The sequence below is a fragment of the Chiroxiphia lanceolata genome, chromosome 28 (assembly GCF_009829145.1).
Source record: "Chiroxiphia lanceolata isolate bChiLan1 chromosome 28, bChiLan1.pri, whole genome shotgun sequence".
Classification (NCBI taxonomy): Eukaryota; Metazoa; Chordata; class Aves; order Passeriformes; family Pipridae; genus Chiroxiphia; species Chiroxiphia lanceolata.
Window position 1 is genome coordinate 3513065 of NC_045664.1, and position 27991 is coordinate 3541055.

General features: G+C 65.4%; 2 protein-coding genes and 1 long non-coding RNA gene across 3 annotated transcripts; 1 reads left to right on the forward strand and 2 right to left on the reverse strand.

Moving 5' to 3' along the window:
* The first annotated feature begins 2366 nt into the window (after nt 1-2366).
* PHYHIP (phytanoyl-CoA 2-hydroxylase interacting protein) lies at nt 2367-5051 on the forward strand. The gene is given in 5 exon segments (XM_032712701.1): nt 2367-2379; nt 2382-2530; nt 3228-3401; nt 4242-4360; nt 4480-5051. Coding segments are annotated over 5 exon segments (990 nt in total). The 3' UTR covers nt 5015-5051.
* A 3673-nt stretch (nt 5052-8724) lies between these two features.
* Nucleotides 8725-27643, reverse strand: BMP1 (bone morphogenetic protein 1). Its single transcript, XM_032712726.1, is given in 22 exon segments — nt 8725-9450; nt 11783-11954; nt 12132-12171; nt 12173-12230; nt 12233-12288; nt 12392-12506; nt 12509-12520; nt 12599-12637; nt 12640-12793; nt 13009-13106; nt 13109-13150; nt 13244-13363; nt 14020-14122; nt 14322-14437; nt 16959-17083; nt 17508-17613; nt 17742-17920; nt 18531-18592; nt 18594-18622; nt 18739-18871; nt 18907-19076; nt 27409-27643. Coding segments are annotated over 22 exon segments (2166 nt in total). The 5' UTR covers nt 27551-27643; the 3' UTR covers nt 8725-9355.
* LOC116799521 lies at nt 9788-11764 on the reverse strand. The gene is made up of 3 exons (XR_004361074.1): nt 10785-11764; nt 10312-10642; nt 9788-10068 (listed from the first exon to the last, which is right to left on the reverse strand). It is a non-coding gene; the product is annotated as an uncharacterized LOC116799521 (long non-coding RNA).
* Nucleotides 27644-27991: the final 348 nt, after the last annotated feature.

Consider the following 27991-nt stretch of genomic DNA (forward strand, 5'->3'; position numbering starts at 1 on the left):
ACCCCCTGTTTCCCCCCCCCAGGGCTCTCAGTCCGCACCATTACCCACTATTACCCCTCTCTGCAGCTTTCTCCCCCCCCCCCCCGATACACCCCCAACCAAGACTCTCTCGCCCCACTCTCCCCAGGGGTCTCATTCCCCCTCCCCACCCCTCTGGACCCCCCTGGACCCCCCAAAAACCGCCCCCCTCCCCGCCACGCCGCCCCTTACCCTGCCCGGGCAGCCACGGGCTCGCCGCCCTCCACCGCGCATGCGCGGCGCACGACGCTCCCTCCCCGGGGCGACGCCGCTGCCGCCATGTTTGTTGAGGGCGCGCGGGCCTTGCCAGTGAGCCGCCATCTTTCTGGTTGGCGTTGCCCGACCCAGCGTGATGCCGGCGGCGCCATCTTTGTGGCGGGCAGCGCCCAGTTCTCGGGTCCGCAGACGGGGGCAGCGCAGGGGGGATGTTTTTTTTGGAGGTGGGGAGGGGTCACTCACCCCGTCATTTAACACCCCCTGCACCTTCCTGGGTGCAGCCACTTCCTCAGAGTTCTCTAGAGCCTTCCAGCCGCCTGCCCCCCTTCGAGGTGGGCACCCCCCACTGAGAAATTTGGGAGGACAATGAGTTTTTTGGGGTGCTCGCCCCACTCCGAAAAGCATGTGCCCCCCAAAAAGCGTATTCACTAAGTGCAAAACACCACACACACCCCCTCCGGCTTTGCACCCCCTTTCCCACGGGGGTCCTGAGTAGTTCCAACATCCCCCGCACCTCATCCATCACATTTTGGGGGATGGATGGGGGGGTGCGGCACAACCGGGACACCCGCCGCATCCCCCAGCCCCAAAAGCGGGAGGGTACAGGCAGAACCTGCCCACCACCCACCCCCAATGTGCACCCACATCCCGCTCTGCCTCCATCACCTGACGCCGCACGCGTCCCTCCATCCCATTGGCAGAACCGGGAGGCTTTTCCTTCCTCCCCCTTTTTCTCCCAGCTCCTTGGATATCTATTTTTCCCTTTTTTTTTTTTTTTTCCCCTCTTCTCTCCCTCCTCTGGAGGGTGTTTGCTATTTCCGAGCTGGCTGGGAGGATCCCAGTCGCATCAGCCGCAGGCAGCGACGCGGCACCGCCGGGTACCACCGCGATCCCACCGGCATCCTCCGTCCTTCCCGCCTGGATCAGCCCCGCCGGGGCTCCCTGTCCTGCCGCCCCTTCCATTCTCCCACCCTGCCGCTCCACCGGCATCCCACCGCGTCCCGGCAGCCCCCCGGCACGGCCAGGTAAGGGCCCCACCGGCACCGGGACACCCGGAGCAGCCGCCAGATCCCGGTGGCGTCGGGACAACATCCCAATGGCATCGCTGAGGGATGCCCGGGGGCGCAGGAATATGGGGGGCAGGTGGGGCGTGGGGGCATGGAAGGTTTGCTGAGGGTTTTTTGAAGGGGCACGGGGTGTTGGGGACACGGGGACACGGTGACACGATCCGGCTGGGAGCAATCCCGGTGCGGAATTCCTGCGCCACCGCCGGGCACGGGAATGGGGCAGCGAGGTGGCACCTTGTCCCCAGCGCGGTGACCTTCTGCCGTGCCCGAGGGTGGGTGGAGAGGCAGATTTGTTGGGTGACACCCTGCTTGGGGTGGCTGGGGGGTGTTGAGTGGGGCTGGGGGTGACCCCCGGCTCTGCGCAGATGGGGAGGGGGGGACGCTGGGTGGCCGTGGGTGGCCGTGGGTGGCCAAGTGACAGGGACACTCACGGATGAGCCCGGCGTGGGTGGCCGTGGGCACGCGGGGAGCGGGGGCTCTGAGTACATCGGGCACGGCTGCCCCCGCACCAATCCGGGGGTACCGGGGCGCAGGGTGGGGGGCACCCACCCCCTCAACCCCCTGCGCATCACCCCCTTCCCGCGTCACGGGTGTCACCGCGTGTCCCCCACCCCCCCAGAGCGGCTCACTGGGGGGGGCGCAGCGAAGGGAGGGGAAACTGAGGCACGGGCCAGGGCAGAAAGGCGGATCCAGCTTTTCCAGTGCCCGCGTCCAACCCTCCCCTCTCTCCCAGCACTCCCTCGGCTCCCCTTGTTTTTCTTTCCCCACCCCGGGTGTTGAGCAAACCCCGAAACACCCGCTGGCGTCGCGCCGGGGCCCCGCGGCACCCGGGGGAGCGGCCGGGGCCCCCGCACCCGACCGGGCTTGTTCCCCGGCGTCCCGCTGCCTGCTCCTGCCTGCGCGCTGCCTATTCCTGGCTGCCGGCCGCTTTTCCACCCCCCCGGTGCCATCTGCTCCGCCGCGGGGGGAGCGGCCCCGGCAGCTGCCGACGTGGGCAGCTCGGGGGGCTGCTCGGCACCCCCCCAAAACCCGCGCCGTGCCCGCAGGAGCTCAGCCCCTCCGGCCATGGAGCTGCTCTCCACCCCAAGAACATCGAGATCAACAACATCACCTGCGACTCCTTCCGCATCTCCTGGGCCATGGAGAAGGGGGACCTGGAGAGGGTCACTCACTACTTCATCGACCTCAACAAGAAGGAGAACAAGAATTCCAACAAGTTCAAGCACCGGGTGAGCCCGGAGCGGGGGGGGGATGTGGGACCCCCTGTCCGGGGTGAGGAGATGGGGTTGGTGAGAGGGAACTGGCTTTTAACCCACTCCCACGCTGATTGGGGTCATTCCCCACTCTGGACACGCTGGTGGAGGGCACTGGGATGGGGATCAGGGGGTGACGGACCCCCTTCCCAAGCCCCCGCGGGGGAGCAGAGCCACAAACCTCTCCCCCACTCCCCCTCCCCGTGCTGCGAGTCACTAATTCGGGGCCGTTTTTAGCAGCGCCGTTGCCACGGTGATGCTATTTAATGTTTAACATTATTTTTTTCTCTCCTCCCCAATAATAAGGGGTGGGGGGTGGGATATTTTCTTTCCCCCTCTATCTCCCGACTTCAGCATCCGCCGTTGCCACAGAAACGGCTCTGCACTGCGGAGCTGCTCCGTGGCCTATTGACACCGCGAGATGCCACCGGGAGCGGGGGGGTCCCCGAGACCCCCGCCCTCCGTGGGGGGGACCCTGCGCCCCCATCGCTGCGTGGGGCGGGGAGGGAGGGACAGAGCTGGGGGGGCAGCAGGAGACGTGTCACCGCGGGGTTTTGGGTGCCCCGAGGTGGATGTTTGGGGGGGTCGGTCCCTGGCACCATCCCCCGGGCGCGGGGGGGGGGGTTTGGGGCGGTGCGATGCTGTCCCGCCTGACCCTCGCCCCCCGGCACAGGATGTCCCCACCAAGCTGGTGGCCAAGGCGGTGCCGCTGCCCATGACGGTGCGGGGGCACTGGTTCCTGAGCCCCCGCACCGAGTACAGCGTGGCCGTGCAAACGGCCGTCAAACAGAGCGACGGGGAGTACCTGGTGTCCGGCTGGAGCGAAACCGTGGAGTTCTGCACCGGGGGTGAGCGGGACAGACACGGGCGGCCCGGGGCCGGGAGGGAGGATGGGGGCGATCCCCGGAGCCGGGAGGGAGGATGGAGGACCTCCCGGGAGCCAGGAGAGAACGGGGACAGTGCTGGGAGCTGGGAGGAGGAGGAGGAGGAGGACGCAGGCAATACCCGGAGCTGGGAGGAGGATGGGGGCCACCCGGGAGCTGGGAGAGGATGGGGGCGATCCCAGGAGCCAAGAGAGAGGACGGGGGTGATCCCAGGAGCCAGGAGCTTGGAGGAGAACGGGGGAAATTCTGGGAGCTGGGAGCCAGGAGGGAGGACGGGGGAGGCTCGGAATTGGGAAGATGAGGAGGACGGGGACGACGCTGGGAGCTGGGAGGAGGATGGAGGCAATGCTGGGAGCCAGAAGCGAGGAGGAAGTAGAGGAGCAATGCTGGGAGCCAGGAGAGAGGAGGGATTAATGCCTGGAGCTGGGAGCCAGGACAGAGGATGGGGGCCTTCCCAGGAGCCGGGACAGAGGATGGGGTCAATGCTGGGGGTCAGGAGCTGAGAGGGAGGACAGAGACGATCCTGGGAGCTGGGAGCTTGGAGGAGAGTGGGGTCAATACAGAGAGCCTGGAGCTGGAAGAGGATGGGGTTGATGCTGGGAGCTGGGAGGCAGGAGGAGGACGGGGGCAATGCTGGGATGCAGGAGCCTGGAGGAGGACGGGGGCGATGCCGGGAGCTGGCACAAGCCGGGCCGGTTGGAGCGGCAGCTGATGAGTGGGAGGCGGGAGGTGCGGGGAGCTGCGGGCAGGGAAGGGCTGCCGGAGGGGGATGGAGACGCCCTGATGTCCCCATCGCTGCCCCCGACTATGCCAAGGAGCACCTGGCCCAGCTGCAGGAGAAGGCAGAGCTGATCGCCGGCCGCATGCTGCGCTTCTCCGTCTTCTACCGCAACCAGCACAAGGAGTATTTCCAGCACGTCAGGTACCCCCAGACCCCATTCCCCACTCCCCCCGCTCCCAGGGCGCGCCCCCTGACCCTACCTGTGCCTGTCTGTGTGTCCCTCCTCCTCCTCTTCCTCCTCCTCCTCCTCCTCGTGCCAGGATGCACTGCGGGAACGTGATGAAGCCGTCGCTGAAGGACAACAGCGGGAGCCACGGCTCCCCCACCAGCGGGATGCTGCACGGCATCTTCTTCAGCTGCAACACCGAGTTCAACACCGGGCAGCCCCCCCAGGACTCGCCCTACGGCCGGTACCGCTTCCAAATCCCGGCCCAGCGCCTCTTCAATCCCAACACCAACCTCTACTTCGCGGACTTCTACTGCATGTACACCGCCTACCACTACGTCGTGCTGGTCCTGGCGCCCAAGGGCTCCTCCGGGGATCTCTTCTGCCGGGAGCGCCTCCCCCAGCTGGACATTTCCTCCAACAAGTTCCTGACGTGCTGCGTGGAGGAGGGCGAGCTGGTGTACCGCCATGCCCAGGACAGCATCCTGGAGGTCATATACACCGAGCCCGTGGACCTCGCCCTGGGCGTGCTGGGGGAGATCAGCGGCCACCAGCTCATGAGCCTCTCCACCGCCAACGCCAAAAAGGACCCCAGCTGCAAGACGTGCAACATCAGCGTGGGGCGTTAAAGGGGGGAGGAGGAGGAGGAGGAGGAGGAGGAGGCGGGCAGGGCCGGGCAGGGGGGCAGGGCCGGGCAGGGGGACAGGCGCCTGCCCCGGGGGCTTCTCCCACGGACACTGGTGGGCGGAGGACGCGGGTGGGCACGAGGAAGGAGCCGGCGGGATGCTCGCCCGGCAGGGAGGCGGAGCCCACCGCGCTGCTCTGCGCCCCGAGGGAAGAAGCCTTCATCTCCTGGACTGGCCGACCGGCATCACACCCTCCCTGGCGTGAGCCCCGCGCTCTGCCCTTCTCCGCGCAGCCGCTGCGGGACCCCCTTCCCCTCCGGTGTCCCCTGCATCCCCCCGACCCCGGGTTTGTGCAGCTCCCGGGGAGCCCCGGTCCTACCAACCGGGACTGGGACTCCCTGGCCACCCCAGGGGGTTCAGTGGAGAGGCTGGAAGCGCCCCCGGTTTTGGGCTGCTCGCGGGGACCGCGGGGTGCTCAGACAGGGACCCCCCTGCTCCCAGGGCCGCAGCAGTGGGGGGGACCCTCGTGCTGTCCCTCTCTGCTCTGCCACCCTGTGCTGCCCAAACCGTGGCCCCGGAGGCAGCCGGAGGAGCTGGGGAATAGGGGAGTGGAGCTGAGCCCCCCCACCCCGTGCCCCCCACCCCGCCGCCCCCCTGAGCCGTCGGCAGCATGGCGCTTGCGTGCGGCCCCCCCGGGGCGCCCACCCCTCTTCCCCCCGCGGGGTGCCCACCCCCCCCGTCTCTGTGTACCCCCTGCACGCTGTAGAACAACAACTGCCCCCGTCCCCCCGAGCATCCCTGTACTGTGCTGGAGGTGTTTCAATAAATCTCTGTGCGGTCGCCACCGGCCGTGTCACGCGCCTCTGTCCCCCGCCAGGACCCCGGGCAGTGGCTCCAGACTCCCCACAAAGTCCAGCTCAGGGAAAGGAGGGATGGGACTGGGAGGGGACAAGGTGCTGAGGTGGCCACAGGTAACCCTCCTGCCCTTCCCAGCTCGCAGTTCCACAGGAAAGTTTGGGATGGAAGGAGATCATCCAGTCCAACCCCTCTGCCCAGGTGGGGTCACCCAGAGCAGATGTGGGCATATCCAGGTGGGTTTGGAATGTCTCCAGAGAGGGAGACTCCACACCCCCTTGGGCAGCTGTTCCAGGGCTCTGCCACCCTCAAGGGAAAGAAGTTCTTCCTCACGTTGTGGTTCAGTTTGTGGCCTTGTCCCGTAGCTGGGCACCACTGGGAAGAGTCTGGCACCATCCTCTGGTATCCTTTGGAGAGATATTTGTGGTTAAGTTTATGGGCCATCACTCCTTGTCCTGTCGCTGAAAGGCCGAAACGCTCCCTGAATTCGGTGCCCTCTTTCCATCATCGGGACTGAAAACCCCTCTGGATGCAAAGCCCCGGCGCCCGCCGCCGTTCCTCCTGGAAACAGCCACTCCAGAGCATCCCAGCCCCATCCTGGCACCCTGACACACACACTCTGCACCGGCAGAGAGCTCGGGATGGAGGGGGGCACGAGGGAGCACACGGTGGGCGCGGGGGCCGTGTCACAGCCCACCTGCCATCTGCCACCGGCACAGGGACGCGCCGGAGGGAGCACGCGGTGGGCACGGCACACTGTGGGCACGGCACACTGTGGGCACAGCACGTGGCACCCACCCACCCCACCGGGGTGCTGCTGGGGGGGTGAGATACGGTGTGTCTGTGTGGGGAGGAGCATCCGCCTGCAGAGTCCTGGGGGAGTGGGGAGCTCTGACAGACCCCATCACGGTGATCCCACCATCCCTGGGACACAGTCCGGCTGCTCCTTCAGGGTTGCTGGCTCTGCTCCATCAGAGCCCTGTGCATGGGGGTCCACCCCGAGGATGGGGGTCCATGCAGGGTGCTGGGGGCTCTCCCCCTGCTATTCCAGCCCCGTTTTTGGATGCCGTTTTCCTGGGGTGGAAGCAAAGAGGCCGGGCTGCCTGCCCCGCTCCAAGTACAAGGGTATTTATTTCATGGGTACAAGAGAGACAGCACCTTGTGTGTGTTTTGGGCTCTTCCCGGTTACTGGTTTGTACATTCAGAGCTTCGGCCGGGGCAGGGAAGGGCAGCGGGTCCCGCTCGGCCCCCCCCAGCACCAGGGTGGGTGGTTGCCAGTGGGGACCCCCCCAGTGCCCCCCGTGCCGTGGGCGCCCGAGCCCCGCCCCCGTGCGAGCGTGTCTTGAGTGCTGAGGTTGGCTGTGTGCTCCTCCTCCGTGCAGTCTGTGCAGGGCAGCAGCGCTCCCCGCCTTCCTCCCTGCCCTCTTCCTCCTCTCCTCCTCCTCCCCTGCCCGCGGGGGGGGCCGGGACCCCCGGCCCTCATTTCCTCTGTGCAGCGTGTCCTGGAACTTGGTGCTGGTGTAGCGAAGGTGGAAACCCTTCTTGTTGATGGTGTCGTCCGAGTGGAAGCGGATCATCACGGAGTCTCCGGCCGAGTAGATCTCCTCGGGGGGCTGCGGGGGCAAAGGAAGGGGTGCTCAGATCCATGGGCATTCCCAGGATGCGTGGGCACGGTGGGAGGGAAGGGGTTTGCAATGGGGGGGGGGGGGGGAGGGGTTTGCAATGGGGAGGGTGCGAATCGTTGCACCATCCTGAATTCCGACGGGGATTTCTCCGCGCTGCTCTGGCTCGGCCTCACCCATCACCCTGCGCCCTCACACCACCCTAACCTTCCCTAATCCCAACCCTAACGCTAATCCAACCCCACGCCACGTGCCCCTTCCTCCCCAGCTCACCCGGAGCCGCAGAAGCGGCCGAGGCGCGGGGCCGTCCCGTCGTAGCCGTCGAAGAGCTCCATGTAGTCGTATCCGCAGTCGGCTTCCTCCTCGATCTCAAAGGTCTGGAAGATGAGCTCCACGCCGAACCCCTCCTCTGCCATGATCACCCACTCGCAGTCCGAGCCCCCCGGGTAGTTGTTGTCCCCGAATTGCGCGTGGGAATACAAGTCCTTGGTCTTCACCTCGGCGCGGACCTGGCCCCCGCACACTGGGGGAGAAGCCGGGGTTTAGGGGCAGCCACGCTCTCCCCATGCCCCACGGCCACGTTTCCCAGCCCCACGGCGCTACCTGTGGTGTGCGTGGCCTCGAATCCCTTCTTCTGGACGGAGTTATCGGAGACAAACTTGAGGAACATCTTGTTGCCCGAGGAGACGATGGGCTCGGGCTCCTTGGCCCCGCAGAAGCGGCCGAGCGCCGGGGCCTTGGCGTCCTTCCCGTCGTAGATCTCCAGGTGGTCGTAGGCACATTCCTGCTGCGCCTCCACGTCCAGCTCCGAGAAGGTCTGTGGAAGGCGATGGATGGAGTTGTCAGCGCTCAGTGGGGCTCGGTGGAGGGCACCCCAGCACTTCCCACCCCCCGTCCCTACCAGCTTGACGCGGTGCCCTGGTGTGGTGCTGATGGCCCAGGTACACTCCTTCTTACTGGGGTATTTGTCGGGCCAGTTGGGGCTGGTGATGGTCCCGGAGGTGGATGTCACCTTGTGGTCACAGCCGGCTGGCAGGACAACGGAAAGGGTCACAGATGCGTGGAATGGGGGCGTCCCACAGGGACGGGTGTGGGATGGACCCACCTTCCTTGCAGTCGTGCTTGTTGTCGTGCAGCACGAAGCCGCTGCGGCACTGGCACTCGTAGCTGCCGAAGGAGTTGAGGCACTCGTGCTGGCAGCCCCCGTTGTTCTTGGCACTCATCCTTGTCTGGGAGAGAGCAGAGGCATCACTGAGCGGGGTGGGAAAACCCTGGAGTGGGGTATTCCAGCCTGGCACAGCGCCCCCCCCCCAGCCCCACCCCTCTGCTGAGCACCCAGCCAAGCAAGCGCCCACGGCCAGCAGCAAGCAGAGCTCCAGCGTCCTGCTCCCAAATCCAGCCCCATCCAGGGACGGGATGGGTCCTCCTCTCCCGTGGGCTCACCCATGGGTGCCACCATTACCTGCTGCCGGGATGGACGGGGTGAGGGGGGAGGCAGAAAAACACACAGTGACAACCAAAGTGCACAAGAAAAGACCAGGACGCGGGAGTCCCTCTTTACTCATCGATAGGAGATGTCACAGACACGGTAAAAATCGGAAGGGTGGGGTGGGGGGAAAAAAAAAAAAACCAAGGTCAGCTGATAAACGACAAAAAAAACCAAGGGGATGGGGTGCTTGGAAATTAAAAAAAAAAAAAAAAATTTTTAAAAAAAAAAAAAAAAAAAAAAATTAAAATAAGGTCAACAACCAGTTCTGTCAAGCAAAAGGCTGCCGGGGGGCCGGCGGCACGGCTCGGCTCGGTCCCGCCGTGCTCCCGCACGGCTCCGGGCCGCGGAGTTCCTGAGAGAGATGGAGAGGAGGGAGCGTCAGGACGGGCCCCGCAGCCGCTTCTGCAGGCGGAACTTCAGGCCGGGCGGGCGAGATTTCGGGGGCTGCAGCTGCTGCTTCTTCTCTGCAAAGAGAGAGGGAGAGAAGGGGGGGAGCGATGGGGCGCGGGGGCGGCGGGGGCGCGGTGGGGGGGGACATGCGGAGCGGCAGCCGGGGAAGCAGCAGCGAGGGGGACACCCCGGAGCCCCCTCGGCAGCCCGGGGCGAGTGGCTCTGCGGGGAGGAAGAGGAGGAGGAGGAGGAGGCGCGGGGCTGGCTCTGGGAGGATGAGGGTGGGCTTTGCGGGGTTCCTGGGGTGTCCAGACTGGGAATGGCAGTGGAGGGGTTTGGGATCACCCTTGCTGGCCGAGCTGACCTCCCATCCCACCATGGTCCCTGTCACCGATGTCTCAGCACCCCCCTCCTCCGAGATGCTCCACGTCCCATTTTTTCCCCCTCGCTCCCCCTCCCCGCGGGGTGGGTTTGGGGAGTGGGAACCAGCAGCAAGCGGCACCAGCCCCCCCAGCATCCCACTGTGCCAGACAGGAGCATCCCTCCTGGAGCGCAGCGAGGGGGCCCTGCCCCAGCCCCCCCCGGAGGCCGTAACCTGGGAGTCTCCTACGTCTGAGGGAGGAAGCGAGGCGGGAAGGCCCGTTTGGGGATGGGAAGGGGCTTCTGGGCTCAGAGCAGCTCCAGCACCGGGGGGAGGGAGCCTGGGGGCGGCGAGACAAGAGCAGAGGAGATTGGCAGCGGAAAGAAGCCCACCGGGTCGGTGTCTTTAGCAATCCTTTTTCCAACCAGCTTGCTCGCCCCGGCATCGCCCGTGCGCTCACCACCGCTCTACCCCGCGGGCATCCGACGGGCCCCGGGCTGCTCCCGCAGCCCCCCCGGTGCCTCTCCCCCCGCTGCTGAGACCCCCCTGCGCCGGGGCTGGGCCGAGAGCTGGGGGCACTCACCTGGGTGCCGACACCGTGGCGGATTCCCGGGCGGACGCATCCTTACGGACTGGCTCCTGCCTCCCGGCCCCGGCCCGCGAGGAGGAGGAAGAACGAGAAGGAGGAAGGGGCCATGTCTTCACCGGGGAAAACGGCGCCCAGGCGGCCAGCTGCCCTTGGCACCGAGGGACGAGGCTCGTCCGGAGCGCAGGGACCCTCTGCGGCTAAAAGGCGCCGCACCGGAGATGTTTTGCCCCGGGGACGGCCGGGAGTGACCCCGGGGGGACCAGAGGAGGGGCCCCGGTGTGGCCGAGTCCTCCAGGGTGGTCCTGCTGCCGGGAAAGCCCGAGACCTGGGTGTGGAGAGGTGGAGGAGGGTTTGGTGGGCTGGGGTTGGGCAGCCCCCACGGGATCACCGTGCATCCCGGTGGGATGAGAGAAGGAGGGAAAAGGGGAGAGGGGAGGAGCCCGAAGCGCGGTGCAGGGGACACTCACCCGGCTGTCCCGTGGTCCCACTCGGCCACCAGGCTTCCCCAGGGAATCACTTTGTGGAGGGTGCCGGCTCCCAACGGCTGGGCCCCCTGGGCCGCCCTACTTGCCTTGGTTTTAATTAAACAAATAAAGCAAAGACACTCGACCCCTGCTCCGGGGAGCCCCGGGGACTCCGGGGGATGCCGGTCCCGCTGCTCCCGCAGTCTGGCCACAATGCCCCACAAAAACGGCCTTGACTGGCCAAAATGCAGCAGGAGGGGTCTGGGAGGTGCTGCCAGTCGCTCACGGCCGGATGGTGTCCAGGGCACTGTGCCACACTGAGGGGACCCTCTCTTGCACGAGGGCCCCGTAGCAGCTTCCCAGCCCCGGGGTCCAGCCCTGGGATGCTCGGCTGCATCCAGCGTTATTCCATGTGCCCGTCCCTACCCCCTGAGACCCATCCAAAGGTGACACCACCTCCTGGAGGGGTGGCCCGGGAGGAGGGCGGACCGTGGAGCAGACAGGGATAGGTAGGTTTTTTGGGAAGGGAATTGCCCCGGAGAGCTGAGAGGTGGCCGGATGCCGATCCCGGGGAGCGGAGGAAGCCGGTGCCGTGCAGCATAGCAGGGAGCAGCAGCGCAGCAGAGCGGGGTGTCACCGTCCCCCCACCCCAGCAGTGCCACCCGAGGGTGCAGCACCCAGGGCCCAGCACATCCCTGTCCCCAGCTGGCCCCCATCCCACGGAAATCTGGGGCCTCCCGAGAGCACCCCCGCTGAACTGGGACCCAATTATCCCCCCAAAAAGAGGGGGAATCCTCCCAAAATGTGCCGCCAGGCAGGCTGGCGAGTCTGGGAGGGTTCAGACCCCAGGGTCACCCCACCACCGGGCTGGGACCGGGGGGCTGCACCCCCAGCGCGGGCGAGGGGAGCGTTAGCAGCGGTTTGGGGGCGTGGGGAGGGTCGGCGAGGTGAGGGAGGGCATGGGACACCCATGCCGGGGCTGGGCAGCTCTACCTGAGAAGAATGGGCTTTGAAGCCCTTTTTGGAGACGGTGTTGTCAGACTTGAACTCGATCCTCATGTTGTTGTACTGCGAGGTGATCACGTCGGGCTTCTCGGCGCCGCAGAACTTGCCGTGCAGTTTGGAGTCGGCCGTCAGCCCGCTGCGCACCTCCACGAAGTCGTACTTGCACACCTGGGGGGCACAAAGCCGTGTCTGCCCACCCTGGGGGGCACAAAGCCGTGTCTGCCCCCCTGGGGGGGCACAAAGCCACGTCTGCACGCCCTGGAGGGCGGCACAGGTGTGGAACACGGTGGGGACACGGCAGTGCCACCCAGGGTGGTTCCCCAGCAGTGCCCGCCGCCGACTCACGTCGTTGCCCTCGGTCTCGAAGAAGTCGAACTGGAGGGATGCGGTACTGGGTGGGGGCCACCAGCTGCCAGATGCAGTTCTTGTTGGGGGGGTATTCCTTGGCCACCCCGGGCTGGTGATGGAGCCGTTGAGCTTGGTGAGGAAACCTCCGCAGGCGCTGCAGGGCGGGAGGTACCCGGCGCCCGTCACCTCCCCGGGCTCCGCGGGGTTAGGGACGCTGCGAGGGGCATGGGGGGTGTCGGGGTGTTTTAGGGGGCCACTCACCCTCGCAGCGGCGCTTGTCGGTTGCCAGCTCGTAGCCAGGGTCACAGGCACACTTGTAGCTGCCCAGGGTGTTGACGCAGCGCTGCTCACAGCCGCCGTTGTTGGGCCGGAGCACTCGTCCATCTCTGGGCAGGCAGGGAGGGATGAGCGGGAAAAGGGGCCGTGACCCCTCCCAGTGACCCCCCCTGGAGTGTCCCCCGCACCTTTGAAGAAGTTGACGGCGAAACCCGCCTTGTTGATGGACCGTCGGAGACGAATTTCATCCAGAGCCTGTTGGAGGTGCTCTTGATGTCGTCGGGCTTGTCGTAGCCGCAGTAGCGGCCGATGAGGCTGCTCGACTCCGTGCTGCCATCCCGGATCTCCAGGTAGTCGTAGGCACAGCTGTCGTGCCGCTCGATCTGGTGGGAGGGTGTTAGGTAGGGGAGGGTCTCGGCCCCAGCACCCACCCCCGAACCCTCCCCGCTGCCCACGCGCCGAGAAGGAGCTGCGCGGGGAAACTGAGGCAGGGAGCAGCACGGGGTGTGGAGCCAGGAAGGGCAGCCCCCGGCCTGTCCTGGGGGGAGCAACAGGTTGGGGAGACCTCCCCATCCCAGTCTGGGGAATACTGGCCCACCTCGAAGGACTGGAAGGTCAATCCCACGTGGAGCCCTCGAGACGGTGATTTCCAGACGCACACCTTGCTGGGCCGATAGTCGTCGGGGTAGTTGGGGACTGGATGTGCCCGTTGTCCTTCTTCACGTCCCCCCCACAGATGGCTGGAAGAGGAGCAGCGGCCTGAGCCCCCCCTCGGCCCCCCCCACTGACCCCCTGGCCCCCCTCTCCCCCCTACCACCCCCCCACCCCCCTACCTCCTTCGTAGACAGCGAAGAATCCTTTGCCCACCCAGTTGCTGCTGCTCCGGAACTCGACCCAGAGGCGGCTGTCGGTGGAGATGATGGGCTCGGGCAGCTTGTTCCCGCAGAACCTGCCTGGGGAGGAAGGCGTGCTGGGCTTCTGCTGGTCAGGAACCCTCCTCTTCCTCCCCACCACCTCCTCTTCCTCCCAGCCATCCCCTCCTGGTGCCCCCGGTGCCCCTTCCCAGCCTAAAGCCAAAGTGCTGCTTCTCCCTCTCCAGCTTTTCTGGCAGTTTCACTTCAACTGGTTTCTCCAGGGTCAGCTGGGATTTAGGGAACATCCAGCTCATGGGGACAGGACTGGGACCTTGGAATCTCCCTGGGGAACATCATGGGAATGGGACTGGGATACTGGCAACTCTTGGGAACATGATGGGGACGGGACCAGGATCCTGGAATCTCCCTAGGGAACATCCAGCTCATAGGGATGAGACTGGGATCCTGGAATCTCCCTGGGGAACATCCAGCTCACGGGGATGGGACTGGGATCCTGGCATCTCCCTGGGCAGAGCTGTGCCAGCCAGCTGGATGACCCAGGCTGGTTTCACTGGTGTGGGGGCCAAATTGGGAGCTCCGTTCACCCCAGTAACCCCTCTGGGGGTTAGTTCTCCCCACCCCAGGACTCTGGAGCATCAGGCAGGCAGGGATAGGGGCCGAGGGGAGCCCCTGGTCCCGGTGCTGGAGCGTTCCCGGTGGGCAGGAGGAGCGGGCGGGAGGCCCCGGGTTGTTACCTCGCAGCGTGGCCTTTCTCCAGAACCCGTCTCTCACCTCCACGTAGTCGTACCAGCACAGCCGGCTTCGGTACAGGTCCAGGGTGGTGAAATTCAGGATGATCTGAAGTTGGGAAGGAGCAGGAAGAGCGTGGGTGAGCCCACCCCCGTGCCCCCTCTGCTGGGAGCCGGCGGGAGCCCTCGGACCTGCTCTGCCCGGCACCCCGGCCCACAGAGGGATGCTGGGATTAGGGACACCGGAAAAAAAGGGTGGGAGATGTGGGGAGGAGAGAGAGGGGGCTGGAGGAGGTGGGAGGCGGTACCTTCTCTCCGGGGGTGACGGAGATCCTCCAGACGCAGTGCATGTGGGCAGAGTATCCATTGGGGAATTCCGGCGAGGAGAAGTTGCCCTGGCTGTCCTGGAGTGTCTCCCCGCAGGCTACGAAGGAGAAAAAGTGAAAGTCAGACCCCCGGGGAAGCCTCCCAGCCCCGCTGTGCCCTTTTCCCATTCAAACTCGCAGCCCTGAGGACTCAAAAGACAACCCCACATCAGCACCTCGCCGGTGCATCCCCGAAACCTCCGGGGCTCCCGGCAGCCCTCCCAGCCCCGTGTTCACCACAGGAGCCATCCCGGCCCTCCCTCCGTGTCCCGGCCCGGCTCCACGCCCGGCTCGGGGCAGGTTTTCCACAGGCTGGAGCCGGCCCAGCGCTGCCATCTGGGAGCCACATGATGCCGGGGAAGCGGCACACGGAGCTTTGCAGGGGCCAAGGCAGCCTCCCCCTCCCCGACCTCCCCCCCGTCGCTGAAAGGTGAAACGGTGCGAAAAAAGGGCCGTTTCAAACCCGGCTCGCTGCCTTTTTTTCTCCCCCTCCTCTCCTTTCTTTACAGTGGAAAACAAAAGAGATCCAGAGAGAGCTTTTTGGGGAGGTTTCCTTCTTTTTTTTTTTTTTTAGCTCGCTCCAAACTAATCGCTTTTCCTGCTCCCCCCCCCCCCCTCCTCCCCCGTAGCCCCCGAGGGCGGCGGGGCGGCCGTGGGGCCCCTCACAAAGGCGTCCCTCTCTTCCACGGGGGCCCGAATTAGCCGCTGGAATTAAAGCCGGGAGCGCGTGCGGGGAGCCAAACTCCCCGCAGATGCGTTCGTTTGCCAGCGCCGGCCCCCGGGGCACGCGCCTGTCGCCGGGGGGGCTCGTGTGCCAGCCCCCTCCCCACCGTGCCCGGGGCGATGGTGCCCTTCAAGGTGCCAACGCCTCGTGCCGGTCGTGCCCCCGACCCTCAAGGGGTGGACCAGTGCGGGTCAGGCTTGTCCCACCCCACCAGGATGCTGGGGTGGGATGGAGGAGGGTCTCCGAGGGGTTTCCCAGAGGGTGCTGCGTGGTCAGGGGGGTGCTCTCAGGGGTGCTCTGCTCTTCAGGGATGCCCTCAGGGGGATTTTTTTGGGAGGGGAATGCTCTTCTCTTGGAGGATGCTCTTTGGGGAGGGATGGTCTCTGGAGGATTTTTTTGGAGGAGGTGCTCTTTGGAGGATTTTTTGGGAGGAGGTGCTCTTTGGAGGATTTTTTGGGAGGAGGTGCTCTTTGGAGGATTTTTGGGAGGAGGTGCTCTTTGGAGGATTTTTTTGGAGGAGGTGCTCTTTGGAGGATTTTTTTGGAGAGGTGCCTTTTGGAGGATGATTTGGGGGGCGATCTTGGAAGATTCTCTGGGGGGATGCTCTTCTCTTGGAGGATGCTCTTTGGGGAGGGATGGTCTTTGGAGGATTTTTTTTGGAGAGGTGCCTTTTGGAGGTTGATCTTTGAGGGATGATCTTGGAAGATTCTCTGGGGGGAACAGTCTTCTCTTGAAGGATGCTTTTGGGGGGGATGCTCTGGGGGGGGAGAAGCTCTTCCAAGAATTTTTTGGGGGATGCTCTTGGGGGATGTTCCTGGAGGATTCTCTTCAGGGGGATCACCCTTTGGGGGATTTTTTTTTAGGGGGGATGCTCTTTGTGGGGGTGCTTTTGGGAGATGCTCTTTTGAGGGATGCTCTCAGAGGACGGTCTAGAGAGGATTTTTTGGAGGGATGCTCTTTGAGGGATTCTCTTGGAGGATGCTCTGAGGGGGATGCTCTTCTTTTGAGGATTTTTTGAGGAGGATGCTCTGGGGGGGATGCTCTTCTTTTGAGGATTTTTTTGAGGAGGATGCTCCCTGGGGGATTTTTTTTAGGGGAATGCTCTGGGGAGATGTGCTTTTCTCAGAGGACAGCAGGAGAGGGCAGCCGAGGACACCTCTGCTCTCATGGGCAGAGCCCTGGGCCTCACTGAGCTCTTGCATCCAAATTCTGCTCACAACCCCCCCAAAAAGTGCCACGGATGGCAAAAGGCACCTTGTGTGCTCCTCACAGGGTGGGAGGACCCCAAAAATCAACTGGAAACAGAGAATCCACCCAGGCTGACGCCGCCTTTGGCGAGTTTTGGGGCGAAGCAGAATGGTTTCCCGAGAGATACAGCCCTGGGCATGCTCCCCTCTGGCAGTGACAGGGCAGGGGGCACTCCCCTGGGCAGGGGACGGCACCTGGGCAGGGGTCACTCACCTGGACAGGGGGCACTCCCCCGGGCAGGGGACAGTCACCCGGGCAGGGGGCACTCCCCCGGGCAGGGGACACTCCCCCGGGCAGGGGACACTCCCCGGGCAGGGGACACTCACCTGGGCAGGGGGCACTCACCTGGGCAGGGGGCACTCCCCCAGGCAGGGGTCACTCACCTGAGCAGGGGGCACTCACCTGGGCAGGGGGCACTCCCCCGGCAGGGTACGGTCACCTGGGCAGGGGTCACTCACCTGGGCAGGGGCACTCCCCCGGGCAGGGGACACTCACCTGGGCAGGGGGCACTCACCTGGGCAGGGGGCACTCCCCCGGGCAGGGTCACTCACCTGGGCAGGGGGCACTCACCTGAGCAGGGGGCACTCACCTGGGCAGGGGTCACTCACCTGGGCAGCGGTAGAGCTTGCGGGCCTGGGCGATGTCCCCTTTGCTGAGCCGTGTCCTCTGCCCGATGGCCGGCCGGACGCCGTTCACGTCGTACTTGGGCAGGATGGTGTCCAGGAAGATGCCCCTGGGACAGCAGGAGGCTGAGCTGGGTGGGAATCCCCGGCCCTGCGGCCGCTCCCCGAGAGGAAGGATGCTAAAAGCAGCCCGGCTAATTAAAAGCAGCCCGGCTAATTAAAGCCTGCGGGCCGGTGAGTCAGAGGGGGACGTGTCCCCAGTAGAGGTGACCGCAGGGAGAGCAGAGGGGACGTGTCCCCAGTGGAGGTGACCGCAGGGACAGCAGAGGGGACGTGTCCCCAGTGGAGGTGACCGCGGGGACAGCGATTCCCTGCTCTGGAATGGGACACTGATTCCCTGCTCTGGAATGGGACACTGCGGGGCCTCATTCTTGCTCTGAGGAGTTAACCCTGTGAGAGCTGGGGCTGGGGATGCTGTGACACTGTCCCCAGGACACGAGGGGACACAAGGCCGAGCCCCCCCGGGGCAGGTACCTGGAGAAGGTGTTCCTGGCGTAGTGCATGATGCTGTCGAAGTCATAAGTCTCCCCCAGCGACTCCACCTCCTCCGGCTCCATCTTCAGGAAGTTGTATTCCTGCCCTGGGAAAACAGGACGGGGACGCACTCAGGGGGGACCCCAACTCCGCCAGCACCCCAGGGCCGATGACGAGGAGGAGGAGGAGGAGGAGGAGGAGGAGGAGGAGGAGAGGAGGAAGGCTCATCCCTACCTGGCTGGATGTTCTCCCGGATGATGGAGACGTGGTCATCCCGGTCGGGGCGCGTGTGCTCATGCCAGAACCCGATGACGTGGCCCAGCTCGTGCACCACAATGCCGAACTTGTCGCAGTTCTTGCCGATGGAGATGGCCTGGGGTCCCCCTCCCCGGCGGCCCACATAGGAACAGCACCTGGGGAGGGAGGGGGAGGACCAGGTGAGTCCTGGCCCTCCAGGGAGACCAGCCTGGCGGTGTGGGAATCCCTGGCTGCTGGGAATCCTCCCTGCTGCTGGAACTTCAGCCATCCTGCCCAGGCGAGGAGCTCGAGCCTCCAGCCTCAGCTCTGCCTGGGAGCTGGGAGAGCTCAGCTCCTGCCCCTGGGCTGCCTGGCATGGGATGGTGTGGTGTGGCAGCCCCAAATCCAGCCCTAAGCCCACCCCAAAGCCCAGGGTCCCATCCTGCTCAGTGGAGGGACTCCTGCCCACGCCTGCAGCTGAGTTGCTCCAGCCCTGCGTTCTGGACCCGGGCTCAGGGTTTGCACCCACACAGGGTCTCCCATTCCAGGGGAAATCCTTCTCCTAACCACCATCTGCTTGGCTGGGGCCGTGCCCTGACGCGTGAAGACACCGAGCTCGTCCAAACCCCTGTTTCCTTTGGCCCTGGCCCCGCCTCAAGCCCGGGCTGGTTCCTCGCCACCGACCTCAGCCCCCGGCGGCGGCTCCGACACCTCCCGCACCCCAACCAGACCCAAAACCCATGGGCAGGCGGCCCTGGAGCACCCCCAGGGCCCCCCTGGACGTACCCACAGGGTCTGTAGGTGAACACGATGTAGCTGTCCTCGTCGTTGCGCTCCAGGAAGGTGACAAAGGGTGTGCTTCTCCCAGTGCCGCATGACTGCAGGAATATGGCCGCTGGCTGCCTGCGGAGGGGCGGCGGGGGCCGTCAGCCCGGCGGGGGGGGAGCTGAGGCACGTGGGGGGGGTCAGAGCACCCACCCCAGCCCGCACTCACGCTGAAGTTGCACTGATGACGTAGGGGATGACCCGTCCGGCCACACTCGCTCCGGACGGGACGTGGCTGCCCGGCGGCTCCGCTGCCGGCCCCGGCTGCGCCGAGGGTGGCCCGGCCAGGGGCTGGTGGAGTGCTGCCTTGGGGAAGGGGGTTCAGCGTGGGCAGCACCCCACCGTGGGAGGGTGTGGAGGTGGGTGGGGGGCTTTGGGGTGTGGTGGTACCTGAGGAGTTGGAGGGCAGGCTGGAGGTAACGGTGTGACGGGACAGGTCCACCACCCGGTCCACCTGGAAGAGCGCAGGGTCCTCCTCGTCCAGGGCGATGTCGCCCAGGAAGGCGGCTGGAAGGGAGGAGGAGGTGTGAACCACACCATTTATATGCCAGGGGACCCCAACAGGTGCCTCTCCTCAGCTCCCCCCACACCTGGCAAGCCCTGAAGAGGAAGGCAAACCCTTCTTCCTCATCCTCATCCTCCTCACCTCTCTCTCTTCAGCTGAGCTTGCTGCGTGGCTCCCCCCCTCTCCCCTGCAGCTGGAGCCAGGCCCTGCGCTCACATCTGGATTGCATAAAGCCCATCCATCACTTTTTAGGGTTTCTATCATTATTGTGTTGCCAAAACTGCCTCTTTCTCCCCCCCACACCACACACTTTGGTGGGTTTAGGACCCCCATCCCGCCCAGCTCCTGCTCCCCCAGCCGCTGCGAGCTCTGACAGCCCCGGGATGCTTCCCAACGACCTCTGAGTCATCTGCCCAGCGCGGAGCGAAGCCATATGGCCCGGGAAGCTCCTGCTTGCGCCCAGCGCCCGCAGGAACGGAGAAGGAATGAGGCAGGAACGGAAGCAGGGATGAGGCAGGAACGGAGCAGCAGCAACGGGACCGGCCGTGTGCCAGGGCTGCGAGCCCCGCTCCAGCACCGGAGGGGGCCCGAGATGCTCCGGCACCACAGGGCTGGAGGGCATAACCCTGCACAGCCCTTCCTCCTCCTCCTCTTCCTCCTACCCCCCCTCTCCCCTCGTGACTCAACCCCGCGGCTCCCGGCGTCAGCGCATGGCCGGCCCCGATCCCTTGGGATCCGGCTCCTGCGGAAACGCCGTGGCCGGAGTGCGAGGGCTGGCGGAGGTCACGCCGAGGCTCCGGAGGTGGCCGCGGTGGGGTGGAGCGGGGTCTCCTCACCGGGTTTTGGGGTACCCGGGCTGAGCGGAGGGTCGCGGGCACCCCCTGCCCTCGCCACCCCCGAGAGGGGCGGTTGGATGGGGAGTTGGGGCGGCTGGAGCAGCTCAGGGCACGAGGGCCAGCGTTGCCCAAGGTCGCGCTCCAAGCAATAGCAAATGGATCCCAAAAGAGTCCCTAATTATCAAGACAAGGCGGGACAATCGGGCTAACGCTGAGAGGTCCAAAAAAAACCGGCGCGGGGTGAGAGGAGCAGCCACGGGATCAGAGGAACAGTCTGGATCCCATCCCTTGGCGTGGCACCGAGCCCAGACCCACTCCGGTGGAAGAGCCACGTTTTGGGGCTGTCCCCAGGCTGACCGGCGGGTGAATCCCATCGGGGGAAGCTCCAGGGTGGAGAGCAGACCTGCGGCAGCGCCGAGGGAAGAGCAAACAAGCCGGGGCCGGCACCTCCCCTGGCAGCGACCTGCGGTGGCACGGCCCGGCTGCAATTTGAGGGCAGAGCAGAGGCAGGAGCCGGGCCCGGCCTCCCCGCACCCTCCCCGGGGCGGGAGAGACGTGTTCCGAACGGCAGCCGGGGGGAGGACCAGGGCCGGGGAGAAGGACGATGCGTCCCGTGCCAAGAGCTGCATGGACAAGACAAGGAAAGTAAGCTCGTTTACAGCCGAGCAAGCGCCGGCGGAGCCAAGTGATATAGAAACCCTATGTGAGGGATTTGGGAGACGTGAGAGAGCCGGGCAGGCCAGCCCGGGACGTGGGGTTGGTTTTCCCGGTGGCTCGAGGCTGCTTGGCTTCCCAAAAAAAAAAAAAAAACCCAGCCCACGGGGGGAAGGTGTTTTGCTGCTCCTGGAGGGACCAGAGGAGCCGTGGGGGGACGGCGAAGGGGTGGCCCGGCAGCAATCCCTGTACGGACATGTCGGGGGCAAGCCCAGAGTGTTGGATTGAGAAACTTCCAGGTTGGTTTGGGCTCTGGTCACGTCCTCCTCCCACTCAATCCCTGTGCACCCGCGGCAGGAGGTGACACGTGGGTCGTTCTGGGGGGTCTCTGCTGACCAACTCCCCCCCCCAGATGCTGTAATCCCCTCAAGGGGCTTCTTTGGGATGCTGCACATGCTGCCACTTGTCCCTTCCCCTGTTCGTGTCACATCTTCCCTTGAGGCAGAGGGGACCCCCTGCAAGTGAAGGAGGACCCCTCTGCCAGTGAAGGGGACCTCCTGCAAGTGAAGGGGGCCCTCTGTGAGTGAAGGGGACCCTCTGCAAGTGAGGGGACCCCTGCGAGTGAAGGGGACCCCCTGCACGTGGGATCTCATGGGCAGGAGAGTCTCAGCCTCTGCTTGGCAGAAACAGGTCGGAGCAGGGGGGAAACCCGTCACACCTCCAGCACCCGTTCCCTGCATCAAACACCCTAATCCTGCTGGCTCACGGCGCTCAGGAGACCCCAAACCACGGGACAAAGGTCTCCAGCCGTTCCCACAGGGATCCCCGTGTCCCTGAGCCGTTCCCAGCCTGGCAGCCCGTGGGCTGTGCCGCGGGGGCTGCTCTCTGCTCGGCCCCAGAGGTATCGGGGGCAAGGTCCGAGCCACGCGGTGCCAGCGGGGGAGGGTGCCAGCGGGGGACACACGATGCCAGCGGGACAGACGTGATGCCAGCGGGGAGGATGCAATGCCAGCGGGGAGGGATGCGGTGCCAGCAGGGCAGCAGCTCCAAGGCCAGGCGTGGGGCACGGTGGCCCCACCGCCACCCCCCGTCAGCCGGGCGAGGAGCAGGACAGGAGCGGGGCAGGGAGAGTAGGATCACACCAGCTTCGTCCAGGCACATCCCTCCCGCCCCCCAGAATGCAACCAGCCGTGTGGGACCTGAGAGGAGGCTCCCACGGAGCTCTTCCCACCACCCCCCCCACAGGCGGGAGATAGCTCAGCCCTCCGCTGTTGTTTGACTTTTTGTGCTGTGTTTTCTTTCGGGTTCTTGGAACGGTGACGTAACCCCGGGGCTGAAGCTTTAGACAAACAAGGTTCTTCAGCGGGACCTGGGCCAACCCCCTCAGCACCCCATCCCGATCCTACAGGCACCTCCCGGCCCGCTGGCTGTCCCCGGAGGGTCCCCGTCCCCCCTGCTGGGATGCAGGAGCTCAGCATCCTCCATCCCACTGAGCGAGGCACGCAGGGCAGAGGGGCACCCACGGGCCTGACCTCCCCGGCATCGCTGGGATTTTGGGATGAGCCTGACCTCGGGCTCCACCAAGGTTGGGAACCGTGTCGCAGGGGGAAAAAAAAAAATCAGCTGAAATGAGCAGCGGGAAAGGGCCGGGGCGCGAACGCGATGTTCTGGTGAGCCGGGAAAAGCAAACAGAGCCGTGGGGGGGCCTTGGCAGGGCAGATAAACAGGACAGGATCATATTCCAGGTCAGTCTGGGGCAAAGGAGGCTCCGTGCACGGTGCAGAGCAGGAGGGACCCTCATCTCTCTGCAGGCACTGCCAGGCTGGAAGGGCACCGGGCAGGAGAGACCCTCATCCCTGTGTGGGTCCCACCAAAGAGCACCAGGCAGGAGGGACCCTCACCCTGTGTGGGTTCCACCGACACTCAAAGGGCAGGATGGGAAGGATGGGAAGCATCCCCTCAGCCCAACTTTCCCTCCCTGGCTCAGCAGCTCCATCCCAGCCGCTCCGAGTCCTCCTGTGGTGCCAACCCACGAGCGTCGCTCCCGGCACAGGCAGGGTTTGGAGTGTGGAAGGAAGCAGGGAGAAAGCTGCTCTGCCCCGGCCGGGAACGGGCTTGAGGGCAGCCGTTCCATAGGTGTATCCCGGCCTCCGCCGAGCTGCCGGGCTGTAAAGCCGCGGAGTCACGGGAGCAGCATCCCACTGGCTCGCAGAGCCGTTAAATATGTGAGGAATGCTCGTCGCACCGCCCCTCGCCCCGCACGCCCAGCTGCGCGGCAAAACACCCCGGGGCCGCGGCCAGGAGAGCGGGGACCCCACTCGACCGGGACTGGGGGGGTCCCGCTGGCCCCGGGGGTCTGCCCTGCCCGCAGAGCCCCGGGGAGGAGGTGCGGGTGTGAAGGCGGAGGGATGTGGAGCATCCGGGGCTGTCGGGATGGGGAAGCAGCCAGGTCCCCCAGATTCCCCCAGCGGCCCTGTGAGACCCCCAGGACAGCGGGGACAGGGCGGAGGAGAAGTAGTGCAGCCCCTCTCCGGTGCCCCTCGCCGGAGAGAGGGAGCAGCCAGGCTGTAAACGCCGGGGCCAGGAATATTTGCTTTCCCAGAGCACCTTCCGAGCAGCACAGCAGGCACAAAGCAGGAATTCAAGCCTTGGAGGCCAAGGCTGGGAGCCAGGCCAGATCACAGCCCCTCTGCAGCCGGTGGGGAAACTGAGGCACGGGGGGATGGAGGGTCAGCACCAAGGGGCACCCCAAAAAGAGCCAGTCCTGCACTCAGCTGTGACCCCCTGCCTCCTGCTTCCTGGCTGGAGCATCCTTATCCCACCTGGTGCACATCCAGCAGCTGAGGGAGGCAGAGATGCTCAAGCAGAGCATCCGAGGTGAAGGGAGGATCCCCACCTATCCCTATTCCCCTCTGTGCATCCCTCGGTGGCTCAAGGCACTTCCCATCTCTGCCAGTGCTTCCCTACAGCCAAATTCCCTCCCAGCCCTGGGGAACCGGGATTCGGGCTCCGAATCCTCTGCCTGCTCCAGGGGATGAAATAAGCACGTGGAGACTCCAGTAAACACATCCCAGGCCAGCAAAAGACTTCCAGGGGCAGGAAGGGTCCACCTCAGGGCAGGCTGGGAGTGGGAGGGATGGTTTGATCACTCCAGGGAGGATTTTCCTTCTGCTCCTCTTCCGTGACAGCAAATGCAGGAGAAAGCCTCCTCCAGGGCTTGGCGTGGAGGATGCCAACCTAAGGCATGTCGGAGGCCCCGGGATGCCAGGAGTTGTGTGCAGGGAGAAGGATCTCCCTGTGTGCCCTCTCCAAAGCCAGGTCACTGAGGAAAACACATCCCGGGCCAGCAGCACAGATCCCAGTGAAAGGGAGAGCTGCTGGAAAGGAGAATATTTGGGAATTGCTCTGCCAAGGGGAGGGGGATTTGCTGCCACATTGGAGGGGAGCCTGGTGGCAGCAGGAACTGGAGCCCACTGGGGACAGGGATGTGCCCTAACACCTGGCTCTGGACACGTGGGGTATCCCGAGATCTCAGGGCACTGTGCCTGTCCCTGTGCCCGGCTCTGCCAAAGGACACCAGCTCCCAAGGGCTCCCAGACCTCTGGGCATCATCCCAGGGCCTGGCTGCAAACATCCCCCTCCTTGTGCTTTCACCGTTCAATCCTGCCCCCACAGCCTCCCCCAGCACCCATTAACTCTTTCCAAAGGCTGTTCCCAGCTCCCTGGTTGTGCCAATAAACCCTCCCAAGGCTCAGGATGTTCCAATGCCTTTCCCACTTGCACAGAGGGGGGGTTTGCCAGGCAAGGCCCCCCTGGATCAACGGCACAGCAGTGACTGACACCCCTCCTGCAGCCAGGCCATGGGATAGGACCCCCTCTTCCCACAGCTCTGTGGGATGCAGTGGGATGCTGTTCTCTCCAGGAATGCTCAGCAAAGCCACGAGCAACCTGGAGGACACATTCTCACCCAGAAAACACCCAGCACGGCACAGCCAAGATGCAAAAGACCTTGTGGAACCGTGAGCCATCCCCCCTCCTTTCCCTCTATCCCTCCCCACTGCTTTGTTCTCCCCGGGGTCTCCCCGGGGCCGCCCCATCCCTCCGGCCGTGTGTTTCCATGTGTTTCCATGCGTTTCCATGTGTTTCCATATGTTTCCATGTGTTTCCCAGCCCCGGCTCGGCGGGCGGATAAAGCCCCAGGAAACGCCGTCTCCCCCCCTCTCCACGACCCGCCGGCGGTGAATCAGCAGCCGGAGAGTTTCCCAGGAGCCGGGAAGGGAGGGCAGCGAGGAACGACCCCCCCCCCCCCCCCCGCCTCCATCCCACCCCGGCCTCGCCGTCTGCACCCCCCGGGCCCCCCGCCGGAGCATGGCGGGTGATTACACAAAGATAAAGCAGATCCCGGGATCGGCCTGAGATTCCCAAGGTTTCCCGAGCCTGAACCGCAGGCCTCCCGCCGGCCCCGGCTCCGCGGTGGATTTTTTGCCCTGCATGAATAAGTGACATATAACGGCTGGAAAATATTTTTGGCAGCCTGACAAGTGTGACTCCAACCAGTAGCCCGGCTGGCTACGCCTGGAAAGTGTAATCTAGGTGAAATCTGGGCGGCTGGAGAACTCCAGGCACGGCTGGGAAGCTCGTCCACCCGGGAAAGGGGGGCTCAGAGCCCCAGCCCCATCCCTGCATCCCGCGGTCCTTGCCGGGTGGGTGATGCTGAGCCCCCCAAGGGAGGTGGGGGAGAAGATCCCCTCCAAAAACCCACCCTGGGGGGGGACTGTGTGAGCCCCCAGAGGGCTCTGCTCCCCCCATGGTGATGGAATGCCAGGGGATGGGATGTGCCAGCCCCCCCAGTTCAGCCAAGCACCCCAAAATGTGCGTGTGGAGCTGCACTCAGGGAGAGGGGTGGGCTCCATCCATCCCCGGGTGCTGGGGGCACCCGAGGGGGCCCAGCTCCCATCACCGAACTGCTCAGCAACTCCCGTGGACCCCCTGGGATGAGCCACAACGAACCCTGGGGCCGCTCCTCCAGCACGGCCGGGGGCGGTGGGAGCGATTCCAGCTGCCTTTCCCAACCGGAGGCACGACCCGGATCCGACCCGGTGGCTGCTCCCGGGCACCGAGACCTGGATATCCTGCTGACCGGGTGAGGGGAAACCGGGGCCACGGCTGATTCCTCCCTCCCTGGCTGCCTCAGGGGCTGGTCCAAGGGCCGGATCTTCCCAGAGGTCCCGTTTTGGCATCCTTGGAAGCGACGCGGCGGCACGGGCGGCTCTTCCCCTTCCTCTGGCACCGGTGCAGACGGGGGGGCATCACCGAGGCTGGCTGGCGAGCCACGGCCTCAGGAACCTCTGGCGTGAGCTGTGCCAAGAACTCAAATCCTCTCTCGGGGCTTCCCTCCCTGGAGCCGCGGCGGCAAAGCCTTCGGTGCTCGGCTGTTCCTGGCGCTGCCCCAAGCTCGGGGAGGGTCTCAACACCCCCAAACTAAAACAAACCCGCACTGGGATGCCATAGGGGGCTGTCAGGGTGATGCCAAGGGGATACCAGGTGGGGCTCTGGCTCCAGCTCCCACCTTGGACCTCACCAGCCCGGCCCTGCGGGTCCCAACGGGGGTAAATCCGTGGCTCGTGCGAATGCGTGGCAGGGCTGATCCCCCTCCCTTCACCCCCCCTCCGGCTCCCGGGAAGAGCTGCCGTAATTAAATTAGTCACATAAGGGATCTCATAAAGGCCAGGACGGGAATGGGGAGTGGGGAAAAGCCGGCCCCGGGAGGAGACCCAGGGAGGGGTGCCTGGGGCGCACAGGAGCGGGGTGAGGAGGGGCCACTGGAAGGCCACCGCTAATTAGTCCGGCTCGTCAGAGGGTGAAGCCTCGTCTCTCCGCTCAGCTGGAGGAAGCGGGAGAGAGGGAAGGCTCCAGCCGGCTCTGCCCGGACGGTTTTGCAAGCCTTGCTGTTTCAGCCGGGAGGGCAGGAAGGGAAGGATTTTTGGCCAGAAAAAGCCCTCGTGTAGACAGAGTTATATCAACAGCCGCCTTCCAGCGCAGACAATGCAGTACAGAGAAACGTGATCCCCCGCCAGAACCCAGCCCTCGCGCCGGGCTCAGCCCTGCCACGGCCCTCCCGTGCCTCAGTTTCCCCCCATCCCCCCCCCCCCCCCCCAGAATCCCTCCATCCACTTTATCTCGCCCGGAACACAGGGATTTCCCCCCCCCCCCGCAGCACCCAGTTTGTTCCCAGCCCTTCCAAAATCCGGGGAACAGCCCGGAACCCCCTGTCCCGGCACTGAGGGACCCCAGCCCGCGGGAGGATCTCCCGAGCTGAGCCCGGCCCGGGTGTCCCGGGGGGACGAGTTTTGGCTGCGGGTCGGGAGAGAGGAGGAAAGGCAAAGGGTTGCAGAGTGTGGGTTCAGGATGGGGGTGGGATGGGGGGTGGGGATTGAGCTGGGGATGGTCCTGGGATGGGCTGGGATGGTGAGGGGGGGGTGAAATGGGGGGCTCCCCGCCGCCTTTGACAGCTGCCAGTACAGCCACGACGAGGGAGAGAAAGCGGGGCGCCGGGCCAGCCCCCCTGCTCCTCACCCTAAGTACAACCAGATGCATCTCGGAGCGGGGACCGGCCGCTGCTCCCCCCGTTCCTCCCATCCCGGGCAGCGGGGACCCCCGGCCCCGGGGCCAGCGCGGGGCAGCGGTGCCAAGTTCCGCCGTGCAAAGCCCCGAAGTGTGTGCGGGGCACACTCGCACTCACTCGCTCACACTCGCTCACTTCCACATTCACTCCACCGGCCCCCCCGCGCTCACCCTTTGTCCGCCCGCCCGCCCCCCGCCGCGCATCCCCCCCCGCTCCTACCGGCTTTGCAGGGGTCCTTGTAGTCCAGGGGCTCCTCGTCCTCCTCCTCCTCTTCCTCCAGCACGTAGGAATAGTCCGGGAAGCGCAGGGCCCGGGCCAGGAGCAGGCAGAGGAGCAGCCCGCAGCTCCGCAGCCCGGCCATGGCTCCGGCCGGGTTTTTTTTTTTTCCTCTCTTCCCTCTTTCCTTCCCTTCTTCGCTCCTTTTTTTTTTTTTTTTCCTTCCCTCGCTCTCTCTCTCTCTCTCTCCTTTTTTTTTTTTTTTTTTTAGGGAAATGAGATCTGGCGGGGGCGGGTTCAAGCGCGGAGCTCGGCCCCTGCACCGCCCCGGGCGCAGGGCTGGGAGCGGGGCCAGCGCCGGGGGGCGGCGGGGGACGGGCTGCTGCGGGGACCCGGCCCGCAGCCCCCGCTCCTGTCCCTCCGCAGCCCCTGGGCCAGCTCCTGCCCTCCCCGAGCGCGGGGCTGCCCCGTTCCGTCCCGTCCTGCACCCCCTCGGTGCCGTCTCGTATCCCCCGGTATCGATTCGGAGTCTCCCGGTCCCGTCCCGCATCCCCGGTCCCGATCCCGCTCTCCCCGTCCCATCCTC